The sequence below is a fragment of the Ambystoma mexicanum genome, chromosome 6q (genome assembly GCF_040938575.1).
Source record: "Ambystoma mexicanum isolate Mex_15411 chromosome 6q, UKY_AmexF1_1, whole genome shotgun sequence".
Classification (NCBI taxonomy): domain Eukaryota; kingdom Metazoa; phylum Chordata; class Amphibia; order Caudata; family Ambystomatidae; genus Ambystoma; species Ambystoma mexicanum.
The window spans coordinates 356701821-356727726 of NC_090937.1; the positions used below are offsets into that span (position 1 = coordinate 356701821).

Consider the following 25906-nt stretch of genomic DNA (forward strand, 5'->3'; position numbering starts at 1 on the left):
GGTTTGCTGCTAAAACCTCCCACACACAACGACACTCTATTACTAGAATGCTGCATAGCAGCTCTGCTGAAAGGGTCTCCTGCTGTAGCATTAATATACAGCAACTCTGTTTTCAACTGTCATACTATCACAGGAAGCTTGTACACGCTTGCTGAGGAGTAGTGCTGGCTTTTTAGACGTCCCATCAACATACATACATAATACTTTGGATATAGAGGGGGTTGGGACCTCCTAGCCATTTCATGTTTGTCATGTTCAAATACAGACATTCCCATATACAACACACATACAAGCTTGTCCCTATAAAAGCGAGTGTTTTTGGCTTTGCCAAATATTGTTTTGGCCATAGGATTTTTTTTTTTTGGTCTTGCCTAAAGAACGACCAAATGCAAGCCACAAATATGGCTATGAATTTGTAGAAGCAGGCACGACATCTTCAATGTATGAAACGCCCATAGGTGTCCTTAGACTATATCCCTACCGACTTCAGTGCTATGCTGATTCCCTTTCAGGGCCTGGGCAGGGCACTTATTGACACCCATGGCATTCCCACAGAATGTAATGCCCCCCGCCCGCCTCCACGCTAAGGCATCCATTGAAATGCAATCTCGCTGTCATTACCATGCCTTTAGCATTCAATGTGGCCCACGCCATGGCTGTGGCATGTACTGGTAGGCTACCACTATTTGCTTTGGCTGCTGTTCACTCCTCTTAGGCTCAACCTTGGACAAAGAAAATACTTCCTGGATGACCTCTTTGAATGCCTCATTTACCTGCAGTTATGATGAAAACTATGGTGTTAAAATATAACGACATTGGGGCTCATCCGAGTTTGGTGGTGCGGTACAAAAGTGCCAGTAATTCCATTACCGTGACTTTTACCGAGTTTGGTGTTGAAGTGGAGGATTTACCTCCAGCAACATGCTGGAGGTAAATCCTACACCTTACTGCCCAAAAGTGGTCACAATCGGTAGAATTACCACTATCCCCATGGAGTCCTATAGACTCCAAAAAATAGGGAGTTACGCCACCTACCACCACTTGTAATCCAGCGGTAAATCCGAGGGACCAAATGGCGATAACAGTAATTCGGTTTGACTATAGTTCGTCAGAATTACCACCAAACTTGGAATGAGCCTCATTGCATTGTTCTCTGAACTTTACACATGGTGCCTAGTCCATGTATACAGGGCCGGTGCTATCACTATGCAAGGTTAGGCGCTTGCCTATAATTTGTAAATGTTAGAGCGGCAAAATGCTGCATTAACACTGCCACACTAATTACTGCTTTAGCTGTGGTGATACTGCCAGTCCTGCTGTTGTTACACTGTCTGCAGGCATGCAGCAGCAGCAGAGCAGGTGGCACTGACCGTGAAGGTTGGGATTGGGTTCAGGTCAGGGTCACGAGTGGTATCGGCGTGGTAGCAGCGCTGGAACCTGCGCAATGCGCATTAGCACTCCACCAACTGCATGTGCCCCCTCGACCGATCGTCGACTCAGTGGTATATATATTCTAACATTAGTGATAGAGCCGTCCCTGGTGCGACCGCACAACGCAGGGCAGGTGTACCGAGGATGGTGCTATGCCATCTACTGCCTAGTGCCGACCAAGTAAGTAAAGTAACGGTACCAGTGGTCAATGCAGATAGAGGTGATTAGCAGCACTAGCCACCAGCGAGACCAGATCCAGCGCAGCACCAGGCTCAGCGCCATCAACCATCCCTGGGGCTCCATGGTCGTGGGGTGGAGGCATCACATGGGCCAGTGGACTGAGTAGGATGGGGCTACTCTGTGTGGTGTGGTGGCAGCCAGCTTGGAGCCTGCGCCTCCGGGGAGCATGTGGGGGTAAAGAGAACAATTGTGGTTATGGTTTAATAGTGGTGTTGCACTCATTTGAACAGAGTAGAAGATGGAGCTCTCTGCAAGGGGCTACACTCCGTGGAAGAGCAGGGTCCCGGGAGCAGGCTGCACACTCTGTGGCACAGATACGAAAGGCAGACCGCAGTGTGTATCAAGAGTGTGTTAGGTGGCTAGTGCAGTCGTGGGGAGCAGACAAAAGAGGACAACTGCACTCAGCAGGGCAGATATGAGCATTAGGCTAACGTCCATAGTAGGCGTGAAGGTAGACTTGACTCAGTAGAAAAAGTGTAAGAGCAGATTGCTTAGGGGATAGACTACACTTGTAGTGTGGGTGTAGGGGTAGACTGCACCCTGCACAACAGGTTTTGGGCTAGGCTACACATTGTAGCTCAGGTGTGAGGCTACACCACAGAGCATTTGTAAGGGCAGGCTGCACTCAAGAGCAGAGTGAGGAGCAGATATTGCCACATAGAGTGGGCACACTGCACTCTGTAATGTAGGCAGGAGTGCAGACGGCTCAAAGAGCGAGTGTGAGAGGCACGTGTACTCTGACGAACGGATGTGAGTGGTAGACTACTGTAGAGCAGGTTTGGGGATATGCTGCAGTGCTTAGAGTAGATGTGAGGGCAGATGCACTTGGTTGAGCAGGTTTGTGTGGTAGACTGCACTCTGTAGAGCAGGTGAGCGTAACACTTTGGAATGCAGAGCAGATGCGAGGCGAGGGCCATCTAGACTCTTTCTAGCTGGTGTGAGGGTGGACTGCAACCTGCAGAGCACGGGGTAGGATGTAGACTGTACTTTGTAGAGCAGGTTTGGGAACACATTGCACTCTGACTGCACTCCCTAGAATATTTCTGAGGGATAAACTCCACTTTGTACTGCAGATGTGAGGGGCAAGCTGACTTTTGTGTAGGAGAGTTGGATGACACACTACATTATAGGGTATGGGTGTGAGGGGTTGACCACACTGCAGAGTAAGAGAGAGAGAACACATCACATTCAGTGCTGTAGGGGGTAAAGTAGACAGCAATCTATAATGTAAAAGGTTAGGGTATACTGCTCTATGCAAAGCCAGTGTGAGAGAAGACAACTGCTTTCACAAGCACATGTTTAAGCAGCACACTTGGCTACAGAGTATTTGTGAAGGCAGACTGCACTGTGTGAAGCAGGTGTTTGGGAACACTGCACTCTAAAGTGTAAGGGTGTTGTTTGTTTATTTGTTTCAATAGCGCCTTACGCCAAGGTGCTTTATAAAATGAATGGGTTGGTACAATATAAGATCTGATAGCAGTAAACAACAGGAAATAATAGAGAGAGAGAGTAGGGCAAAGAAATACCGACAAAGAACGCACATAAATGAAAAGGGTCCATGAAAAGTCAAGCAACGTGACAAGGAGTTGCACATGTCAGGGACTGACTGCACTGTGTAGAACCGGTGTGGGGGATCGACTGCACTTTCCAGTGCAGGTGTAAGGGGCAGTCCACACCCCATATAACACATTTGGGGGCTAAGCTGCACTTTGCATTGCAGATGTGAGGTGCAGACAACTTCTGGGATCAGGCATGAGGGCAGGCTGCACTCTGTAGAGCAGGTATGATGGAAGACTGCACTATGTAGAGTAGAGCAGGTATGAAGTGATGATTGTACTCTGTAGAGCAGGTATGAGGGTAGGTTGCACCCTGTACAGCAGGTTTGAGTAACGACTGGGCTCTAAAGCATGTTTGGGGCAGACTGCACCATGTAGTGTAGGGTTCAGGACAGACTGCACTTGGTAGAACAGGTCTGCAGGATAGACTGCACTCAGCATCACTTTGTAGGTCAGTGGTGGGGCTGGCTGTCTTATGTAGAGCAGGTTTGATGGATGGCTGCACTCTCTAGAGCAGGTGTGAGGGTAGACTGCACTAAGTAACCTAGGCTGAGGGCAGGCTGCACTCTGTAGAAGAGGTCTATGGGATCGACTGCGCTTTGTAGTGCAGTTTGACTGGCAGAGCCTAATCTGATGAGTATAAATTAACCCCTCTTGGGCATGAGCATGTTGACCTTCACCTCAGCAGACAGAGCAAGTCGGTTAGGAGCGGGTCTGCTTGAGTAGCGCTGGCGTGTTTGGGTTGCAACGCCTTGGAGATGAGGCAGTCTGGGGGTGTGTGGATATGGGGCGGAGGCTGTCACACCCGTTGGACTGCTGCTGACCATCCTCCAGGCTGCTGGGAGCAGGTCAACTCTGACTGCCGTTTCCTGACCTCCAGCCAGGGCCTCTGGTTACAGCATGGCTGGGGCAGGTACGGCTATACCACAGCCCAATGCATCTTTGGCTTATTCATGAGGCATCATTTATAATCGGGGGCAGACTATGGCAGGGTAGCGCCCAGGTTAATTGCTCTGAGTAGACAGGCCCCTGGGAATCAATGACACCAGCATCTCCATCTGTGGTGCCGTGTGTGATCAGATGTGGCCGGTGCCATGGACTGTGCAGGCAGGCTTGCCTCTCCCACAACATGATCTGCATTTTTGTTGCAAACTAAAGTGGTTGAAAGGTTGTGTTTTAGATTTCCAAACTAGCCCCTCCTTGTTTCCTCATTCTGGTGACATGGATGTAATGTGTTTACGGCAATTGGTAACAAAATGAGGACCGTTGGTTGAGAACAGTTAGGATCTAGATTGGGGGGGGGGTCAATCTGACAGTTTTCCTGGGGTGGGAAAATTCCTTGCACCGGCCCTGCATCTATAGGATTTATGCACTTGGTTTGGATGCTATTTCTGGGGCATTGCAACTGTATTTGGCTTTATTCTTTGCCCAGTTTGCTCCCTGGGTCAAAACAATATTTGTCGCCCTCCACAACCCACTCGCAGAAACAACAATACCTTTATATGAAACACTTTATAGCAACATGAAAAATGCATGCTGCATTTACTGCAAAAAAAACCCTGCAAGACTCATTTAATGAATTCAAGCAAAAATATTGATTTAAATGGGAAGGGAACTCCAAAGATTTTCACAAAGTACACTTCGGTAAAATGTAATGTCTTTTATAAAATCCATTTTGAAGGTACACGGAAAGAGCACTTATGACCGTATCTTTGCTCCATGTTTAATGAACAAAATGTGACTGTTATGTAGTATCTGTGTGATGTGGAATCGTATATGAAATGTGTGCTAGTGACCACTCTTATGATAACTCAGCAATATAATATTTTCCTCAAATTGAAATGACAAAATTAAGGCGAAAAGATGGGTGGTTGCAGAAAAAACACCTCCCACAGAGCTTCCCACAATGTTATGTACTTGATACTTGATTCGTTGAAAGAATGGGAGGGTTATCAAGTCACACGCTCAAACCCTCCCTCAAAGGAAAAGGCAATGTTGCCAAAATCATTCAAGAGAAAAAAATCCAAAAGTTTCAGAAATTCTTTTTAATATGATGTACATCAAGATTTTTTTCTCTTGAATGATTTTGGCAACATTGCCTTTTCCTTTGGACTTTGTAATTTATAGGGTTTAAGCGCGGGACTTGATAACCCTCCCATTCGTTCAACGAATCAAGTGACTGTTATGTACTTCACATAATTCTTTTGTGATGGGCATAAAAAGGGTGCCTATTTATTTTCTGTCATTTGAATACGTTCCTGTTGTATATTTCTAACAGTTCTATCCTCTTTTTCTGATAACTAACCTAATTTATTTCATCTGATATTTGTGTTTCCCTATTTCGATTATCATTGCTATTTGACAATAGCAATTTATAAATACCAATAACATTTTTGAAAAATGCAAATACTGGATGAAGTTGCACACAGATGAGTATCTGTATCTGGTACTGAACTGCTGTCAAGCAAGGTGTGGGGTGATTTGCACAGGTCAATTCCAGTATTAAAACCCATATGTTACACACTGGATCCGGTAGACCCCATTCCTTAGAGGTCAACTGCAATTTTCACTAGTCTGAGCTACTCAAGCTGACATTATATTGCTGGTGATTTCATGGACCTGCCACAACCAGCCTTTGCTGGGTAAGTTTTTTTTTACTAGATGGGAGGGTGTCCAGGTGGATATTCCACTTGACAATTTTCAAACGGATTCTGCTAGATCCAGTTGCCGACGTATGGGGTTTGCACATCTGCTGCATAGCTATGATGAATGTTGTTGTTGTGCTATTTGTCCTGTGCACTGCACCATCACCCATCTCCTTGTCCATACACCTGTACACCTGCAGACCGTGCCATGCACGCTCGACCATTTCCCCTGCTAATCACCAGTGGCGTCTCCAGGAATCAAATTTAGGAGGGTCACAGAGGGGGCCAAAGACAAAAGTAGGGGTGCACAGACAAAAGTAAGGGGAGAACATGGTCACTGCTCGTTTTAGGTAGGGGGCAAATGGGGGGCACAGGGTTTCACATGGGAGGCCCTGGCCCCCCCAGGGACCACCCTAGCGAAGCCACTGCTCATCACTGCCCCTCTCTTTCCCTCACCAGCCTTGTGTCAATGGACCCTTCTTTCCCTCACTCCTCATTGCCCCTCATTCCTTCACCCGTCACAGACAGACTGTACAATGTCTGTACCAAAGCAGAACTGTCGGCTCTGCCAATGCTTGTCTTCTCGTTTGCGCCTTTCCCACGATAACACAAATAGGATCTGCGGAAGACAAAACTCCATATCACCACTACACCTCTGCAGACGTTGTTCTTGGTGGTGTTTTTTGCACACCACAGATAACTTATCTGACCTATGGGATAGATGCGATGGAGTGTGCATTACGCCATTTTTCAGATCTGCCAGGCCGTTTCAGCCTCAAAACTGTTCGGAGGGCCCAGGTTTCCCTGCCACTAAAGGTGTCACAGCACATGCAACCAGTAGGAACGTTTTTTAGTAGAACAGTATTTCCAAAACACAAGTGTGCGTGATTGGGTGTTAAGTTGTTGCCAATTACAGGGAGGGAGGAGGCATGTTTAAACCCAAGGGTGTTTAATCCGACAGCCGAACTACAATATTAACAGTTATAAAATGACAACTAAATGACGTCTTTCAAATTGACATTTTAGGGAGTTTTAAGATTGAGAAAGAAAGGTATTTTGCTCTCATGGTGGGTATTTACGCAGGCTCCTGGGATGTGCGAGTCTGAGAGGGACCTTGCATAGTGTCAATGCTCAAACGTAATAATTAAACTAAAGGCCAAAACATTTGCTCCGTGCAAGCAATGTGGATTCACGTCAGTCAAACACAACAGGTCCAAGTAGCAGCAATAGAGATACATTTATTTTTATTTTTAAAAGGCAATTACTTACTTCGTTGCAATCTACATCCACTTTCAGAAATATCACATCTGTATACGTAGTGCTGAGGGCCTGCAGAAAGAGACAACTTCTTGTAATGAGCGTTGTGTAAGGTATTTGTGCACATCGTTTTACTTTTAATCAAACTACTAGTAGCCACACAGTTTAGGAGTACATTAACAGAACTGCATTGGTATAATTCCACACAGGCCGACAATGAAAAATAAAGTTAAGCCACTTACCGTCCAGCAGAAGGTGTGTTTTGCATTAGAACCAACGGCACTTTTAATAACCAAATGAGTAGATTATTAATTTACAAATGCTTCTTGGAATAAAATGTACTTTATGTGCAGAAATGGAAACTAAACAGGCTCAAAGTCCTTATATATTGAACTTGGCCCACACAAGTCTACACAGAAAGTGTTATTCAGAAAATGGTCTTTAAAAACATTTATTCTGGGGAGTGATCATGGCAGAAACTTTGGATAAATGATGATTAATTACGTGCCCGTTTTTAGCATGCTGGTCCCCTCGCGGGACCGGCAAAGGACGGGTGGTCTGACCAGACATCCAGAGCGGGTCCCGCGAGGGGACCTCGTAATGAGGCAGTATGGGGTTAACGGCGCCGGCACCTTTACCGGCGCTGTTAACCCCTTAACGCCTCACTTGTAATGAAGCCCTGTGACCGCACAGCGGTCTTTCTAAATCGAACTCTCAGCCCCTGCGATGCACACGAGTGTCCGCAGAGGCTGACAGGCACGGCGCGATCGAACTGATGAGCCGCGGTAGTGACAGGTAAGGTTCTATGTATGCACTAGTGTGTAAGACAACATGTGTGTATGTGGACTATCTGCCCCCACCCCGGGTCCGCTCCTGGTTGCTTGTAGATGCCTTGCTGCCAAATTGCCCACCCTCCCCCAATGGTAGCTCCCTGCTCCTTTGTATCTCTGCTTCCCTCACTCTGTATTTCCGCTTAAGACTTGTAAAGCACTCCGTTGCTTCTCAAAGCTAGGTGCGCACACAATAAATATGCTAATTATAACAATAATAATGATACGGACAGAGAGCCTGGAAGATAGGCAGGACTGAGCATGGAGGGTAGGACTAATATAACTCCCAAAGCAATGGAATGTTACTTTACAAGATGTCATGTGGTCCATTTTGGGAAACAGCACAACATGTAGCATGTTAAATTTTATACAAGCCGCCACCTAATGTAACACTCAGCATGACTTTGCATATCAGCATAATTTGCAGATCAGTCCAGCAGCCTGGTTCTGGTGTAGTTGAAGATAAAGGTATTGCAGTGATTTAAATGAGGTAGTATAAGGGCTTCAACCAGTTATTTTCGTTATGGGAATTCCACGAGAGAAGTGAGGTTATGTAACATATAGATTTAAAAAGGTAATTTACGTGCACATGATATTAACTTTGGGAACCAAGGGTGAATTGAAACTAAAGATTACTCAAAGATTGTTGGCCTGTGTCAATTGTCAAGGTGATGTGATCAGTGATGAAGGACATGGGAATGGAAGTGTCATCAGGGTCTGGGAGCCAAATACAATCTCTTCAGTTTTGTCTCAATTTAAACAAAGGCAGATCTATGACATTGATTGGAAATTCTGTCCGATGTTGTAGGAGAGGATGTCCCTTTGTTTGTTTGGGTATGGATAGATTTGGATGACAGGATGGATGTCATCTGCATAACGTTGGTAAGTGCACTGAAAAAAGTCCAGCAGTGAAGTGCAGGGTTACAGGTATGCAGTAAAGTGTAATGGTGATAATGCAGATCCCTGTGGGAGACTACATAGTGGGGTTGTGGGTTATAGTGGGATTGTGGGTTTGGAGAGAAGTTCTCTCATGCTGATTTATAGAAGTTATTCTTCAAGTAAGATTCAAACCATTTGAGACCCTGGCTCCCAATGCGATATGTTTCTGTAGACGATGACAGGATTTTGTGGTTGACTGTGTTAGGCCACTGATAAGTCTAATATGGTCAAAGGGTTTGTTTGAGTTAAGGGCCTGGAGTATATTATGTCTAAGACAGTTTATAGTGATAGCATTGAATGCAAAAGCATCGAATGCAAAAGCATAGAAACAAATGCAAATCACCGGATGCCGTCTAAGACCAGAGTATTGGACAAAAGTGAGTAGTTTCCATGCCTCTGGGTGGCCTTAACCCTTATGCCTATGGTACCTAAGGTGAGTATTTGTGAAGCCAATAATCTTTCCATGTTTTTGACCTTGAAAATGGTGTTAGCTGTGGGTGGTAGTTTGTTGTTATGGTAGGATTAGCGATTACCTTTTTTAGGATGGTGATTGTAGCTTTTTTAAGGTCCAGTGGAAAGCATCCCATTTTGAAGGAAGCATGGCAGAGGCCAGCTATGGATAGTGGCAGAGTTATCATAAGTTGTCTTAGGATTTTTGGCTGCACATGAGACTTTCTGGGCACCCAAGGCTTTCAGTATGTTTGAGATCTTCAGGAAAGTCTCCAAGTTGACTGATTGTCAACCAGTAACTTTCCGTACCGTCCAAACGGTTCTGCATAAGGATGCTTTGCGAATGTGAAAGAATGAAAGTCTTGATGTCCTGAATCTTTTTGATGAACATGGCTGCTATTTTGTCTGTAACAGGTTAATAGGGGTCAGAGTTAGACTTAAGACCTTCCAGATTAGTGACTTGTTAGAATATTTGAAATAGCTCAGCGATCTTGTTACAGGAATTCATTATTTGCATTTGGTAAAAATGTTTCTTGGCCCTGACTATGGCACCTTTTTACGACTGGTGGTGTGTGAGAGGGGTCAATTTTGTCCTTTGGGATGAATGCCATTTCATCTCCAGCTTGTTACCTTTAATCAATTAATCTTTTAGAACACACAATACTGGAGGCCAGTCTCTAAGTGCGGAACCGGGATTGAAACCTGTGTTGCTCTGCGTTGTCTTGCTTCCAAACACATACATTGCCTGCTCCTAAGCTATCATACCGTCCAACCTTCTCTCTTCAGGGTGGCTAAACTTTTGTGGCACCATTTAATACTGAGTTGGATTGGGGTTTCACTGTGTTTTTCCACAGCAGGTTAAGACAGTCTGAGGATCTCATGATTTCCGTGCGTATGCTCTTGAGGATCGTCTCAAGCAAGTGTGTCTCAGGTTCGCCATGAATTGATCCACAGAATTCTTCTGTGAAAGACTCGTATTTGATTTTGCCTAGGGTCTGAAGTCATCCAGGGCTAAGCATATAACTTGGTTTTGCTTCTTGTTTGGCAGTTTACTGTGCAGGTCACTGGAAAGTGGTTAGATCATGCTAGTACAGTGCTGTCAGATTTGAATAGGAGTATTTGTTTGATAGAATCATATTGGGATCAGCTACAACTCACTGTAGGGACCATTTCACTGCATTTTTGTGGCATTTGTCATGAGGAACAAGGACGCCATGCCCACATTTTGAACCCCCACCGCTCCTCAACCCCCACAACCCTGAAATGTAAGTTTGAATATACCCTAACCCTGCACCCATCCTAAAAGAGTTGGCGGGCTCCTTTGAGATGTAGGAGAAGCCAAGGATTCTTATATTTTCCATGAATTCTTTAACTGCCTTCTTTGCATACCACAACTACGACACCAAAACAGCTGGCACTTCTCACGGAGCTCCACCCGGGGGGTGCACACAACTGACCTGTGAAAGCTGCAGGGAACACCTCTTCCAACCAGCATCACAAGCATCCCACAGGAGACGGATTAAACCAAATCAGGGCAATACCAGTCCATGCCACCCAGGGAGACCCGGTCCTAAATCAGCCCCCACAAGTGCCTGCCTCTGAAACGGTGTGGGTGGGCATCCGAGGTCTGAGCCGCAGAACGGAGCGAACCCGCCAACAACCGGGAGCGGCCCAAACCCTCCACATCACGCAACAGTCACTAATCAGTCTTCTACACAACACCTCTAGCACAACGGAAGCCCTCTAAATCACGTAGACGCCTGATCACAACCACCAGCGACTCACTTACTCCCACCCCAAGCCTACAGCGGCTGAAATAAATCGCACCATGGGGAAAACCCGACAAATCCCAAAAGAAACTGAACTTTGAGGCCAGCTCCACCAGTAAACCTCCTAATGGGGGCAGCAGAGTGGTATCGCCATCACCAGATATGACACTAACAGAAGAGCAACCTCCAAACTTCAATATTAGGGAAATCCTGATGGATCTAAAACCAGGAATTGGTGATCTGGCAGTAAACTTGACAACCTCTCATCAAAAGTAGATCACCTTCAACACCGTCTCGACAAACACGCCGATAGGCTGGACACCGTGGAACAACGTGTATCTGACCTAGACGATGGTACGGCGGCCCTGACTTCAAGAGTTTCCACCCTAAAATCCCAAATGAAGGCAGTCACGCCAAAAACAAGGATTTAGAAGGATGCTCCCACAGGAACAATATTAGAATTATTGGAATCAGAGAACAACAACTCCAGGGGAAAATGGAAGACCACGTCGAACAGATCTGCATAGAACCTTTCGGGAAGGAACTACTCTCCCAGCTGTTTGTCGTAGAACGAGCTCATAGAATCCCAAACACCAGACCAATCCCAGGCGCAAACCCGCGTCCAATTATTGCAAAGCTACTAAACTTTAAAGACCGGGATGCAATACTCAAGGCTGCCAGGGAAAAAGGGAAACTCCAATATGACGGAGACCCAATCCAATTCTTCCCAGACTTCTCCCCCACGGTACAGACACAGAGGCGTTGATTCACGGCTGTCAAGAGGCGACTGCAAGACAACCAAATACTTTATTCAATGCTATACCCAGCAAAACTTCACATTCAACATGAGGGGAAAGCACTTTTCTTTCACACACCAGAAGAGGCCAGTGACTACCTAGACCGCGCCGGATGCAGACCCACCCCAAACATCTCAAGGCCACCTCGTGAAAACCAAAGACACAGAGACCCACCATAACAGCCGATCTCAGAAACTGATGGAGGTGGTGACATGCCTCAGGCACCGCCACGCACGCTTCCCACCACACAGTTAAAATCCTAGTTTGTTGGAGAGCCACCCTTCCTCCTGGAAGGCTTCTAGTGCCCCAAGCACAGCAACGTTCACAGTTTTGTTTATAAGGGAGGAGCTCCGTGGGCCAGTTGGGGGTTGCCCACGCAGGGGAGGGTTGTTACATGCACCAAGTCACCTCCGGTTGAGGTGTTTAATCCCACCATGGTTTCATCAAAGGGAACCACCAAGGGAAAGGGGAAAGAATTGCGCCACCCATTCAATGCCACTCGCCGACCCTCCTCCCTCGGGTCAAAGCTAACCACAAGATCACCGATCGGTGAGAACAAAACGAACACCAACATATTTTTCAATTCACTCCATTCAAAGTGACAACCTGGAATATAAGAGGAGGCAACATCCCGGCTAAAACCAGGAAAATCACGAGGTCGAACGTGGCCATGCTCCAAGAAACGCATTTACTTCCAGGAAAAGACCACCTCTGGGCTAGGAGCTGGGGTTACCATAGATACTTCTCCTCCTATTCATCTTACTCCAGAGGAGTCGCAATCCTAATCCACAAGCGGACCAACTTCCGACTAGTCCACACAACGAAAACTCCGAAGGCAGAGCCATCCTAGTATGTGGCATCATAGCAGGCCCAAAAATAACCCTTGTCAACTCCTACGCACCTAACGTAGAGGGCCCCGGCAACTTTGGCTGGGTGCTAACCCATCTCTCCACCCAAGACCCATCAACCATCATTTGGGGAGGGGATATGAATACAGTGCTCGACCCGACGAAAGACAGATCAAAGAACACACGACAGCCCATATCCAAAGCCAGCCTTCAAATAAGAGAAATCTGTAGGGCATTCGATCTGAAAGACGCATGGAGAGCTTCCAACGGAGAGCTACAAGACTACACCTTTCACGCGGCGGTACATAACACAAGCTCCAGGATTGACTACTTCTTTACCTCAGCAAATGGCCCACTGGTGAGCGGCCCATGTCACATCCTACCAAGAACTCTCTCCAATCACTCCCCAATAATCCTCAGCCTCAATCCCTCCAACCCCAGGTCCCCGCTGCAGCGCTGGCGCTTCAAAACCGGCTCTATGCAAGATGAGGTATTCGCATCCGAACTGAGGGAGGAGATCACCAAGTTCCTGTATTCCAACATGGGTTCGGTCCCCTCCGCCAGCACGATCTGGGAAGCTCTAAAGTGTTTTACAAGAGGAATCTGCCTCGCAAAGAAAAACGGCATCCTCAAACTCATCAGGCGAGAACTGGCAGCCAGCGAAAAGCAACTAAAGAACCTCGAGCTCCAAAACACAAGCATAGACGACCCAAGAATAAAGGCCGCCCTGAAAGAGGAGTTACAGAAGTTCAACGCCACAGCGGATCGTGAAATAAAATTTCTAAACCGCAACAGCCAATTTAGACAGTATGGTGAGGGCCAAAAGCCCGGTGCTCTCTTGGCAAACTTGATAAGAGCCGACAACAAGACGTCGCCAATAGAAGGAATTCGCACCGAGCAAGGTGTGCTAACTCACACCGACGAAGGAATGGCTGAGGAATTTAAAATCTTTTACCAGGACCTTTACAGTACCAAACATAACAGAGACTCAAACGCCCCACTGCAATACCTTGAAGACACAGAGCTGTACTGGGTCGAGAGTCAAATGCGAGAACCACTAAATGGTCACACAAGAAGAGATCATCGAGGCCATTAAAGCCCTCCCGAATTCCAAAGCTCCCGGCCCGGATGGCCTAACGGGAGAATTCTATAAGGCATTTGCTGACACCCTTGCCCCCCTCCTAGCTGCGGTGTACGAGGAGGCACTAGAAAGGGGAGCCCTCCCCCAGTCCACTTGCGAAGCCAACGTCATCCTCTTACATAAACCCGGCAAACCACCAGAGGAATGCGCGTCCTACCATCCTATCTCCCTGCTCAATCTCGACAACAAAATACTAGCAAAGGTGCTAGCGAACAGGCTGATGCCATTGATGCCCGCCCTGGTGCTCGCAGACCAGGCAGGGTTCATACCCGGCCGCAAAACAACCTTCGGCATTAGAAGACTCTTTGGCGTCATTGAAGCGCTAGATCCCTCCCAACAAGCAGTCGTGGTCCTGCTCGATGCCGAGAAGGCATTCGACTCGGTTGAATGGCCTTTCCTGTTCACAGTACTTACCAGGATGGGACTGGGAGCCCGTTTCATCAAACTGATGTCCCTATTGTACACCAAGCCACAAGCCAACATCATCGTAGGATCAGCAAAATCGGCCCTCGTGGAACTGCAACGCGGCACCAGACAGGGCTGCCCACTATCGGCGTTGATATTTGCTTTGGTAATGGAACCACTAGCTTCCAACCTGCGAGAACAACGTCAACGCAGGGGACTCATCATAGGCCCGCACAAGCTCATCATATCCCTATATGCAGACGATGTGGCGTTGTTCATACGTGACCCCGCGGAAAACCTGAACCCAGTCATGAGGGAAGTTATCAGATTCAGAGCAGCCTCCTGGCTAAAAATCAACCAGTCAAAATCCATCATATTCCCGCCAACCCCCGCAACTATGCCGTTTGCAGACGACTTTCAGCTTACATGGAAAACATCCAGAGTACGGTACCTGGGGATACAGATGTCGCTAAGCTATCATGAGGTGTTTCGTGACAACTACGAAGAGGTTGCCAAATCCTTACAGGAAAAAGTGGCACGATGGAAGACCCTGCCACTATCCCTCTGGGGAAGAGCCTCCCTGGTTAAGATGGTGATCCTCCCGAAACTCCTGTACTTATTCTCCAACATTCCCATACTGCTACCGCAATCCTATCTGAACAAACTGAAAAGCATGGTCCTTGAGCTACTATGGGCAGGTAAACCGACCAGAGTAGCACACTCGACACTGACTCTTCCAGTAACAAGCGGAGGGCTGGCCCTACCAGATCTGGAGAAATACTTTTGGGCGGCACAGGCACAGTTCCTCAGCCATTGGTACTCCTCACAGGCAGAACCAGAGCTGTGTATTGCTACGCAGCAAAGCCAAATGCTCTCCAAAGGGGAAATAATCCCAATACATAGATAAGTTTTTCTTAACTGGATTTGCACCGTTCAGGTGAGTTTTAGGGTACAAGAGTACCTTGTTATCTTCTATACTTGATACAAATGGTTAGTGGCAATTTCACATTAGCAAAAAACATAACGTTTAAAACATCAGTGAGGAATGTATAAATAAATAAATCAGAACCTAGATTATAGAGGTAACTCTTGGATTTTAATCTTTCAAGTCCAACAAGTTATTAGAAGCGATAGAATCAGATTTACACAGTGTCCTCTATTCACACATAGAGAACATATATGTCCATGTTACATATAATACACAGAACCTTTTTAGAACATAGAGAATGCCTTACAACAACTGGCATTGTGTAAATCGGCCACAGGTCTCTGAAAATGTGTCACTTCACAAAACTATAATCAATAGCTCCAATGAACATCCACTTCCAGCTAAAGTCCCTTTTTGGGTGTCAAAAAGATGACCGACGCGTTTCGGTTCATAGAACCATCTTTATGGTATAAACTTTCACTGTTCCTATTTCACAATAATATTCATAACATGGACCCTGTAGGGTAATAGAAAAAGAAGACTATTCAGTGTAAGATCTTAGTTTTTAGAAACCGTTAGGGGTGTAGAGTGGATAGAATACACTCACTTTGCTGATACGTGAGCGAGGTGTCCAGTTAATGACCCAGTCTTCTGGTAAACAACCCAAAGGACAGGGCAGAGGTGGGGTGTGGCCAATAGAATATCTAAAATCAGACCAAAGAAGACCCATATGTAAATAGCAGTCTCCAACCTAAGGATGTCAAACCAATTGTAGGTACGGAAATGTGAAGAGTAAGGTAGAGCGTGTAAAATACTGCCATGGACACGGCAAAGCCGCGCCATGGTCTGTGGAGTTTGTCAGCCGCAAGCGGTATTGCCATAGAGGCTAAGTGTGCTCCTCAAAGACATTCGTGTAAACACGAACGAAGGGAGCCAACCTGTAAAATCGTGTAGATCCCGATGTGGATACAGAGTCCTTCTCTTCGAATACATACTCACAGTTATACATGTGAGGCAGGCAAGTGTGCAGTAAAACGCGGTAAAAGCGCTGCTGGACCCTTACCTCTGGATCCGAGAGCTTCTGGACAGTCTGGCCGCAGCACAACGCGCGGTTCGACTGAGCTCTAGCGTTATGCATCGTCCTGGCAACACCGCGCATGCACGCGGTTCGCCAGGGCGACGTCCATCTTGGTATGGGCATTAGGAGGTGCTCAGTTGCCCCGGCAATGCGGCACAAATTAAAAGAGAATTCTGGTTTTCTGAATGGTCATAACTGTCAGTAGATGGGAAAAGAAAGCACATATGGGGGCACTAACGCAGCCCAAAGGGGACCACTGGGTGCCCCCATGGTGCAAATGGTAATTATGGCAGGATCGAGAGCGTGCATGGGGGCACAACCGCAGCTCAAGAAGAACTGCGGGGTGCCCCTATGTCGCTGAAAAGTAAACACGGACAGCCTTCATGAATGGCCACCGTACGAGAGATAGAATATAAAATAATTAGTGAACACTAACACAAGTAGGGGTGAAGGTACATGCTCACCAAACAATGCAGGAAGGTCCTGCATGTAGGTCCTCAGAAACAAACTCTGAGTGAAATTGGGTCAATGTGGAAGAACATCAAAAACGGGCACAGAGGCGGAATCATGAGTTAGTACAGTGCCAAAATGACAAACCGCGGGGCCAACGATCTACCTGAAGGGTAGGAACCAAGGTTGAACAAATAAAGGGAAATGACTAATACTTCCACTGGCAGTCAGACCTCATGTGCAAGTAGAGCGGGCCCTGGCAACACCCATCTTTAGCCAAACCCCTGTCCCCAACACCACCATGAATGTAGTGCTCTCAACATACAAGATCTGGAAGAAACGTGCCCAAAAATATGGGGTGCAAACACGATACTCACCACCTCTCCCTGTCAAGTTCATTCCAGGAGTTCCGCTGACATCGGAGAAGGTCTTTCACCAATGGGTTGAAAAGCTACATATAAATACCCTAGGGGACCTCTTCATCGAGGACGGCTTCATAACTCCACAACAAGCAAAACTGAGAGGCGGCAACACCTCACTTGACACGTTCATCTACTTCAGAAATCGATACACCCTACAAGCGCTCCTGCCAGACTTCCCACGTCAACCACCGACCTGGCAACTGCTACACAGCGTAATACAGGCACAGGGAGAAGGCAGGCTGGTATCGCAAATCTACAGATCCATCATCACCGACACAATACCCAAGAACACCCGCGTAGACGTCAGATGGGAAAAGTCCCTAGGTATAACCAGCTCAGATGAAGACTGGACCTACATCCTGAGACAAACGCAAAAAATAGCTCTCAACTCACGCTATAAACTAATCCATTTCAACTTCCTTCACCAAACCTACTACACACCAGCAAAAGCAAACAAACATCATCCTGAAGCATCCTCGAACTGTGAACGATGTGGGACGCCCTCAGCCGATTTCGTCCATCTAGCATGGGACTGCCCCAAACTGACCGAGTTCTGGAACCAAATTCTGAAGACGACAGGTACAATTGTGGGAGAAGAGATACATCCCGCCCAGACGGCGGCCCTACTAGGAATGAGAAAACTGCTGTCAGCACCAATAAGGAAACTGGCTGGACTACTGTTAACACTCGCCCGCAGGTGAGTCGCCATGGCCTGGAGCCAAGGACCCCTCCCCACAGTATCTGCCTGGCGCAAAGACATCCTCTACTGTCAGGATGTAGAAACTGACTTTGTTAAACTGCTGCCCCTCCATGTCCGTCCACCAGACATCTGGGGTCCACTGATACTATTCTTGATGAAGGAGGCGGAGGAAGCCCCTTCGTCCCCAGCGAGCACACAATAATCAGAGAATACACTCTAACGAACAATTCGGCCTGACACCTTTATCTCCCTGAGACTGAGTACTAGAACATTGCAGTAAATACCGTGAAGATATTGAACTATATGGTGAAAAGAAGTGGTGGGAGGGGAGGGGTAAGGGGGGGAATGGGGTACGGCGCAAAGTTAAGTCCACACTAATGTGTGTGAGAAGTTGTATTATGTTACAAAAACCAAAAATAAAGGTTTTTTAAAAAACTGTCTTGTTTTAGTGTGGACATCTATACAAAGGTTGAAATCACCGAAAAGTATTGTTTTCTTGGATGATTTCTGAATCAAACTTAGAATGCCGATCCAATCGTCCAGGAAGTTTTGTTTTCATACCCCTGGGACTGGTAAGTAGAAGCAAGAGAGATTGTAGTGTGGGGATCAGGGTGGATGTGCACACATATTATCGAAAGAGGCACAGGTTTTAGATTGCCACATTTTGAAGGGGATCAATTTATGCTCGATGAGGAGTACCCCACCACATTACACTGTCTCTCTGCTCTTAAACACAATTTTGAAGTCTTTAAGTTGGATAGTTACCACATTGTCTGTGAACCAAGATTCAGTGATCGCCAGAATTGTGAGGCTCATTGTGGATTTTAGGTTGTGCCTTAATTAGGGCAAGTTATATGGTAATTGGCCCAGATCCGATGCGATAGCTGCAGTCCAAGTGTGACTTAGATTGTCTGGAGTTGGAGGGTCAGATGGAGGGGTCGGGGATTGAGATGGAGAGAATTAGGTAACATGGCTATTCTAGTCCTCAATCAGACGATCTAGTATTGCTGGTGTAGCGTGTTCATTCTATTGATAGTGCGTCTGTGTGCAGAGGGCCTATTGGGGGGAATGTTGAGTGAGGAATGTGGAATAGAGATATGTCCTCAAAGCTAGTGGACGTTTGACATGGAGGTAGAAGGTGGGATAACAGCAGACCGGGCCATTGGTCAGCAAAATATGAACTTCAAACTATTTGTCTAGAAAGGTTTAAATAAAATATGATTGCATGTAATGTTTACTTGGTCACCAATAGTCTAAAAAATGAGCATATTGTATTGTTAATGGAACATATTTATTAATATAGAATTATTAGGTAATGTGTGCCTTAATTTGCTATCCAATGTATTATTTGGTTATTTAAAAGCTGGGAGAAGAACCCTAAAAACCTGCTAAATGCTTTAAACTCTATGGGTGCTGTGCAAGGGCTGGAATAAAGTAATGGTAGCTTCAATTTTAAGATGCAGCTCAGCAGAATCAGCATTCCGATTTTATAGTAAGAATAAGGTACTCAAAGAGCCAACTCATAGGATCTTTAATGATCTCCAAGATGGGGACTGCCCCCCAGGGGGGCTGGATTGCCTTTTTCTATTGATAAATGGACTGCACAAATCATGACTCATGCTGCATGCATAGCAATACCAGCAGGCAATGACGCCTAGCTCCTGTCCTTCATGGGATCCTGCATAGGTAGAGTGGAAGCTCGAGCAAAGGTCTGCCAGCCATCTGTGTGGAGGAAGTGGGGTCCTCTCAGGAAGAGGCAGTTGGGAGCCAGGACCAATATGGTGAGGGTGCAGTAGAGTGGGAAGGGCCTGCTGGCAAATGTACAGTGGTGGGGAGAGGTAGAAGAGCAGTTGAGACCAAAAGCAAAATAACACAAGCAGCATGAAGGAGTGATGTCAGGAAGAGTGAGGGTCGGGTGGCAGGTACTTTAGGAGGCTATTGAAGGGCAGTGGGAAGGAGCAGTGCTAAAGCTAAGTAATGTTGGGAGACAGACGACTCACAAGGGGCATCAGAGGTTAAGGGCAGTGTGATGGTGCTGTGTCAGTACTGGGAATGGATGGTGACAGTTACCTCATGGGAGTCAATGGCCACTGGTGCAAGGCAAAACTGTGCCCTGCTCCTACCAGATTGTGAAATTCAGGAAGGCCATTAGAAAGCCTGTGAGAACTGCCGCTGTAAAAGTCAGAAGGCAGCAAACTAAGCTAGCTTATCCTCTCTGGTTAAAGTATTCCACTGCAGCCATCTAATTTAGCTGATTCAGTCTGGAGAGTTCCATCAAAGGGTATGTCAGATCAGATTGGCTGCAAAAATTGTAATTGACACAGGAGACCTGTTTTTTGCCTGTTTGAATAAGATATTGTGCATAACCACTGGTAAGGTCATTGAATACAGTATTGGTTAAGCCTAAGACTTACAGGAGCTGCTCACAGAGCATATGACCCATCTGTCAATCTTAGTAACTTAGTACCATTGGATGGCCATAGGCATGAATGCCCACGCCAGCTACAGTGGATGCTAACTTAGCTTGGCACTGGACATCTTTGGAAATGATGATTACAACTTTGCAGCTTCTAGACGCCCAGCATAGTGCATCTTGGGAGATGCAGTTGTGGGATAGATTGTATTAAGCATTACAGCATAAGGAGGGTTGGAAACTGCATATTCAAGGTATTCCAGTAACTCACAACAGCGTATCTTGGGAAGAAAGTGCCCAGCTTTCTCTTATTTGACATTACAGAATCAGATAGGTTAAATAAAATGCAGATTACGGTTTCAGTTATTTCAGTTTTCCATGATTTTTTGTAGGAAAATGTAGTGCTTTTACCTTGAGCATACTAAGAGGCACAAACTAATGATGAAATGGAGAAACCACCTTAGATAGCATGCCCCTTAATGCAATTGCTTCAGTCATGAACTGCTACCCATAAAAGCAGCTTCACAAATCTCCAAGCCTTGCTCCTTTTTGTTCAATTGGTTGTGATTAGGGGGTGGCTTGGCAGGCATCATATGTAGGAGGACTGCAGTCAAGCAGACTCTCAATTTTAAGGCAGGAGGAGGCTGATGGCTGCTGGGGAAGCCAATGTTGGCCAGATCCTCCACAATCCAGCCTGATACACATCAACATCAGGTAAGGAGCTACATTGAAACAATAATAACAATTAGAATGGGGGCGCTGTTGCGCACGACTGCAATGGCCACCTGATACGAGCACTCCGGCCTGACTGATATCCGTTTGGGAATTCATCCGATTTTGCAGCCACCTGCAGAATAGCGAGCAGTGGACTGTGTTGGGTGAAGCATGGTGCATGCACGGTTGAAATCCTGGAAGCGGCAGTGAAGTGCTCCCTGAGATACGCCATGTGTGTACTGTTCACCGCGGTGGGCCAGGGCTCTGACCGCACTGAAGAACCAGAGATCTACGGTCTTGAGTCGCAGACATTCTAGGCGGTTGGAGCGTAGAGAGGAGAGGCCCGAGTGAGGGTGCACGCAGGATCGATAATAGCCCTGGGTGGACGGCAGCTTGAACCACATACAGCCTGCTGCGCCTGATCCCCCCAAGGCGTGTGTTTGATGCCGGAGAGCGAGGTAAAGCAGAGCTAGCTGCAGCTGTCGCACGACCGGGACCGGCAAACTGAGGCTGCTGGAAGAAGTGCCTGTGTGGATGAGCCGAAGTGTCAAGGTCGGTGTGGAGGCCCCGGCGGGCCGAAAACTTGGTCCGGGCCGCAGAGAGATCAGGTCACTGCTGCATATTGCGGGGGAGTTGGACAGATTGCCCCCCGCGGTGGAAACTACGGGGGTGGGTCTCGGCCGCCCCCCTCCCAGAAGAGGAGCGCGTAACAAAACATTGAGCGGAGAAATGCTCAGACGAAACGAATCCTCGTTCTGAACTAACGTGTCGGCTGCCGGATCATGTAAGCATGGAGCAGCAGGACAAATGAGGAATCTATGCTCCCTGAGTGGCATGAGCTAACAGGCACAGAGCTATCCTTTACACGTGCGGTAGGCAAATAACACAACATACATACACTAATACGCACCCACACTGAATGTGAACTATGCACGTATAAACTGCGGATTGACCTTGTGGTGGAACTAATGTGATACTATTAATCTGTGCCATATACAGGCTGAAACTTTTAACAACTGTCACGCCCATACGTGGGAGAACACAGTCCATTGCGTTAATTACATAGAGTCTACAGAGACTGGACCTGCTTCCATTTGGTGGCTTATTGTGTTTGTGAGATTGGAGCTGAACTACTCTGCAGAGTTGTACCAAACTTGGCTGCAGTCTGCCGGTGTTTGCGGATCCGCGCCCCTAGGAGACCCTGGTGGGAGACATCACTCAGCTGTGTGCCTGTGAAGCCCTAAACCAGAGAAGTGGTGGATTCTGGGTGGCTTGTGGCTGTCAGACTGGTAGCTATAAGCTGGGTATTAACAATCCTGGGTCCCGAATGACCTGCTGGGAGGGCTGAACTCATACAGTCCCCTGAGAGTTGTAGGGGACGGAGGCCTTGGGTCTATGCGACCCCCTAGGCTGGATTTATCCTACTGCTTCCTGGCATTTCATACTGGCCTGATAACACCTGCGGAACCTAGGAGTGTAATTGAAATATAATCAACTGGATCTCTGACCCACAGACGCTAAATCCCCAGGTAGGCTGTGGTGATTTTGTCTACTGCTGCAGATGCCATGGGAAACACACGGAAGCAAGAAAAAATGTCAGAGGGAACAGGCGCAAAGAAGAAAGGGCCAATGGACTTGTTCATCAACAGTCAGACAGCAAACTCTAAGCAGGAACCACCAGCTGCATCCAGCACCGACCCAGACGCAGAAGGAGGCGACAGGGTTGAGCGCCTGACGGCCATAGTACTAAATGGCTTCCTGTCTCTTAATGTCAAGCTGGATGACATTGTTAATACCATCAGGGCACTGAAAACAAGGGTAGACAAGGAGAGCCTGCGACTCACTGAGGCAGAGAACAAGATTGGTGTCAATGAAGATAACATCACACGGCATGACTGAGATATAGCTCAGCTCAAAGAAGGACTGTCTAAGATGCGGAATAAATGTAAGGATCTCGAATCGCGGTCCCGGAGAAACAACGTTTGGATTGTGGGTGTATCCGAAATTTGGCAAGGGCGCAATGGAGTAACAGGTGGAGACACTCCTTAAAACTCTCTTCGAAGTGGATTCCTTTTCGGACCACTTCCTGGTCGAGTGAGCGCATTGCACGCTGGCTCCTGCTCCAAAGCCCGGGGCCCCGCCGCGCACGATCATCGCATGTCTCCTCAACTATAGAGACAGGGATACAATCCTCAGGATGGCAAGAGAACTTGGTACACTACAATACGAGGAAAGCCGCATACACATCTACCCGGATTTTGCTGAGGAAGTGCAAGCCAGTTGAAGATCATACGAACCAGTCAAGCGGCTTCTGAGAGCAAGGCAGGTCCCATGCACACTAATATTTCCAGCCAAGATGAGAATTCAATATGGGGATAGGGCGCATTTTTTTTAAACCCCAGCTGCTGCCTTGGCCTATGTCGAGGCCTCTATACCGTTGCCCCCAGAGACCGCGGGCCTGACCAGAACGGCAGACCCTCACCTGCTGCGGAGGGACGAGATCCTGTTGAATGACTAAGAAATGCACTGATATCCTTTTTTGTTTGTAATGTTGCTCGGCTGCCGCAGGGGGCTCCATGTAACATTGAAGGCAGGCTGTGAGCCCGATCTGGTGGCTGCATGATGGCAGTGTGGCGCCCTCAGGAAAGTTCCTACAGGTTAAAAGGGAGCATCGTCAAGTTGGGGCAGATGATGTGAATGAGGGGAGGGTTTTGGGGTTGGGAACGTTATGGGTTGTTGTTATCCCATGGATGTGTTGGGGTTCTGGAGGGAAGGTGAGGGAAATGCATGCTCAAGGTTTAGTAGAAATGTGGTCTCACGGATGCTGGTGCTACTTTCGTCATGTAGGTACAAGAACTATTGGAGACAAAGGTATGTTACAATACACACACATGGGGCTCCGGTGAGGGGCTAAAGATAAACTTACTATCCTGGAATGTCCGGGGGTTGAACAACCCGAAGAAGGCCAGAAAGGTCGGGAACTATGTCACCAGGCATGACCCCCAGATTTTGATGCTACAAGAAACACATGCGCAAGGATCTGTTAACATGAACATTTTGCCCAAATGGGGCAAGCTACGATATACGGATTATTCCTCACAGTTCAGAGGAGTGATCACAATCATACACCCCTCGCTGGGGTTTCAGACCAAGGGACACAAGATAGACCCATTGGGAAGATATGTTTTGGTTTGGGGGTAAATAGCAGGCCAACAAGTGGCATTGGTTAACACCTATGGCCCCAATATTGATGATCCATGCTTTTACTTGAATATATTGAGGCCCTCAACATGCTGGATACGTCCAACATAATATGGGGGGGAGACTTCAACGTGGCTCTTGACCCCACACTAGGTAGATCCACTACTATAGTGAGGGCGCCCACCAATACCGCACTAACACTGGGTCAACTTCTTTCACAAATGTCATTAATGGATGCATGGCGTGTACTGCACCTTGATACTAGGCGATACACATACTACTCCTCGGTTCACGATAGTGAGTCGCATATAGATTATTGGTTTCTGTCCTCCAATATGTCAGATGCATTGAAGAACTGTGAAATCTTGCCCCTGTACGCTATCTGATCACTCCCCTGTGATGCTGGAACTTAGGTTGCGGCACAAACGCAGACCGGAAAGGAGATGGAGAATGCCTAGTGGGATACTTAATGATCCAAATGTGGTCTTTGCACATTGAGATAGCCAACTTTTTTACTGACAATGTGGGGATGGTTGATCTGGTCTCCACAATCTGGGAAACCTTCCAGGTTTGGGTCAGGGGAGTCCTGATATCAAAATCCACGGGTCTCCTGAAATGTGTGCAGAAGGAGCTTGAGGGGGTGGAGAAAGGATTAAGCAACATAGAAGAAACCTAGAGTCGCACGCATGACAAGGACACTCTCGCTGAAATACACAAACTCCTTAGAGAGTTTGATAATCGGGCTATTAGAGAAATATGATATATAGCGGCCTCTACCAGGGCATGCAGATATAGGGAGGGGAACAAGGCTGGGAAATCACTGGCCAACTTGATAAAACATGAGAGGCAACTGAACCCAATCACTAGTATCCAAACGGCACAAAATGAGGTTGTCACGAGTGAAGAAGGCATAAATGTCGAATTTGTTAAATTCTATCGGGCACTCTATGCAAACAGAGATAGAAAGACCCACACTGAAATAAATGCCCATCTGGCGACACTCGATCTCCCGAAGCTACCGGCTGAAAATAAAATGGTGATCAACCAACCGGTCACTGCGGAGGAAGTTACGGAAGCAATTAAGGAGCTTTCATCAAGTAAATCACTGGGTTCAGATGGGCTGGGTGCCGAATTCTATAAGGAGTTCCGAGCGGAACTAGTTCCTATAATGTTGAAAACATGGGAGGAAGCCCTAGAGAGAAACATACTGCCCCTGACAATGAGAGAAGCCATAATAACTGTATTGCCCAAGCCCCGACGTCCGCCACACAATATGTCATCTTACAGAGCCCTTTCGCTCATCAATGCCGACGCTAAGATATTCGCGAAGGTGCTGGCGAATTGGATGCTAACCATTGTATCTACTCTGGTCCACCCGGACCAAAGTGGATTCATCCCTTAAAGATCCACTGCCTTAAACCTTCATAGGTTGTTTGGTATAATGGCACAGATAGATCCGGATAGAAGCGCGGTCGCTGTGTCCCTTGACGCCGAAAAGGCATTCATGGGTCTGCCTCCTCTCAGTACTGGAAACATTTGGAGTAGGACCTAATTTTATGAGGTATGTTCGGTTGCTGTATACCGACCCTGGGACCAGAGTGTGCACTAATAGGACCATTTCCGAACTGTTCCAATTGGGCAGGGGCACTAGGCAGGGCTGCCCATTCTCACCTATATTATTTGCTTTAACCA

General features: G+C 47.1%; 1 protein-coding gene across 1 annotated transcript in view; it reads right to left on the reverse strand.

The window, feature by feature from the left end:
* The window catches only part of LOC138516040 (uncharacterized), a 105302-nt gene that overhangs the window by 56041 nt on the left and 23355 nt on the right, over positions 1-25906 (reverse strand). The window contains exon 3 of the mRNA XM_069630847.1: positions 7142-7201. Within this exon, the coding sequence (XP_069486948.1) occupies positions 7142-7201 (60 nt within the window). The remainder of the gene's footprint in view (positions 1-7141; positions 7202-25906) is intronic.